The 2,268-nt window shown below is 43.7% G+C and overlaps 1 protein-coding gene across 1 annotated transcript; it reads left to right on the top strand.

Annotated features, from left to right (window-relative positions):
* Positions 1-1,908: 1,908 nt before the first annotated feature.
* Positions 1,909-2,064, top strand: SEPMUDRAFT_51097 (uncharacterized protein; the record flags this gene model as incomplete). The annotated part of the gene is made up of 1 exon (XM_016909184.1): positions 1,909-2,064. A coding segment is annotated over one exon (156 nt), but the record flags the coding sequence as incomplete, so codon positions are not given.
* Between the last annotated feature and the right edge of the window lie 204 nt (positions 2,065-2,268).

The following is a 2,268-nucleotide window of genomic DNA, read 5'->3' as shown; positions in this document are numbered from 1 at the left end:
GCCGAAGAGAGTCGAGATCTTACGGCTTTCTAGACTTATCTTAGCCTATTCCGGCAGACTACTCTACTCTAGAGCGCTACGAATTCGGTTAGTCAATTTGTCCGGATTATAACGTATATTCTTATAGATTATATCTTATACCGGTCGCTTCCCTTCCTAGACGATATTAGTATTAAGGGGCCGAAGACTAATTATAGCGGAAAGGAACTTAAGCCTAGTCTACGGCGGTTTATTGTCGAGTATATCGTTAACCTCGACCAAGTCCTCGCGGATATTAAGCGTACCGGTATAATAGTCGCTATTAAGAAGCTACAGATCCTCTAAGAGCGTATCCGTATTATAGAGTATATTATAGATACTAATAGCCGCTATCCTAATATAGCCCGCGTAGCGAAGATCGTCGACTAGCTAGACCCGAAGTACTAGAAAGACGTCCGGATGTTTGTTAGTATTGTCGTCTACTTCTATATCTAGATACCTAAGTTCGCGCTTAAGGCTAAGCTACTCTACTGCCTACTTTAGAAGGACGTTGAATTTAAGTAGACTACGGAGTATTAGCGTACTAAGGACGTACTTGCGGTAGCCTTAGTTAAGGCCCCGCCTCTAGTCCCTATCGACTACTCGGACGGGGTAGGTACTATTATTATCGCGGTTAATTCTAGTAGGTCCGGGTATAGGTATATACTAATATAGGAGGACGACTATAGAAAGCGACGACCGAGTCGTTTCGAGAGTAGTATATAGTCCGCTAGCTAGTAACGGTACGATGCCGGCAAACTCGAGTGCCTTAGGGTACTTAAGATATACTAGAAGTTTCGGCCCTAGCTCTTCGGTTAATACTTCGTACTAGAAGTTAATACTTAGACTCTCGTATATTAACTAAACTATACTACGTCTAATCTCCCGAATACCGCTATAAGTAGGTAGGTAGCGTAGATCCGGCTGTTTACCTTCGAAGTTCGGTATATCCCTAGTTACAAGTATACGGCCCTAGATACCTTATCCTATCGACCGCTATCGAGCAAGAACGTCCCGGATCCGCCGGAGTTAGAAGATATTAAGTATATAGTCGATAATAAGTTTTTCGACAGTTTCTACGTTAATACGGCGATACTTGCGCTATATAGATTTAGTTAGGCCTCCGGAGCCTTACTAGGAGCGGCTAGTACTACCGGCGGTACGATTCGGGCAGCTACGATCCGGATTGTTAGCTAGACCCCTAAAACCTTACTAGATACGGAAGACGTCGATATTGCCTATATTAATTCTATCTTTCCGGACGAGTTAGACAGTCTATCTAAGAGTTACTTATACTTTTCGAAGGCTATCGCCTACGTCCTCCTTAGACTACGCCCCTTATCTTATATATCTCGATCCGAGTACTATCGGTTTTTAAAGCACTTATAGAGATTTAAGATTAAAGACAAGGTTCTCTTCTACTAGGGCCGTCGCAACTTCCCGTTATAGCGCGTTATCGATAAGCTATCTATACGAGACTAGATCCTCCGGGCGGTCTACGATAAGTATAGGCACCGTAGTACCGAGGGTATATATACAAAGTTAGTACGGCGCTACTAGTAGGACGGTATATATAGCGATTGCTAGGCATATATATAGAGGAAGTACGCCGAGTATAATTAGTACAATAGCGTTCGTATCTATACTCCTTTAGGCAAGGTTGCTTCTAAGGCTATCGGTAAACGGTAGTATATTAACGGCGTTTATATTAATACCTACGGATCGATTATAATAGTACGGGAGGCAACGTCTCGGTAGCCTAAGGCGTAGGTATTCGTCGGCCTTACTACTAAATAGATTACGTCGAAGTAGGTCGCGAAATTTATCTAGGAGGAGATCTTCTACCGATAGGAGGCGCCGTACGAGATCCTTCTCGACAACGCTAAGTATAACTTAGGGGAGGTAGAGGCGTTGCTTCGTAAGTACGGCGTCGCTCGTCTATATATCTTACTATACTATCCGGAATCTATAGCTATCGTTAAGGTTAGGTACAAACCTATTATTGCGGCGCTTAGCAAGTTAACCGACGGAGGCAAGATATCCTAGATCCTATATATATCTGTAGTACTATAGGCAGAACGTACTATAGAGGTATCGTCTACCGGTAAGACGCCGGTAGCGTTAATAATTAGCTACGATACTATCCTGCCTATCGAGCTTTAGTTCCCTACTACGTCTATCTAGGACTAGGGTACTATTCGCGACTACGAGAGTCTTCTCGCCGTACGCGCCGCTGCCCTCGAAGCTATA

Source organism: Sphaerulina musiva (genome assembly GCF_000320565.1).
Source record: "Sphaerulina musiva SO2202 unplaced genomic scaffold SEPMUscaffold_9, whole genome shotgun sequence".
Classification (NCBI taxonomy): domain Eukaryota; kingdom Fungi; phylum Ascomycota; class Dothideomycetes; order Mycosphaerellales; family Mycosphaerellaceae; genus Sphaerulina; species Sphaerulina musiva.
The sequence above is the reverse complement of the archived record's forward strand: the minus strand, read 5'-3'. Positions and strand labels throughout refer to the sequence as shown.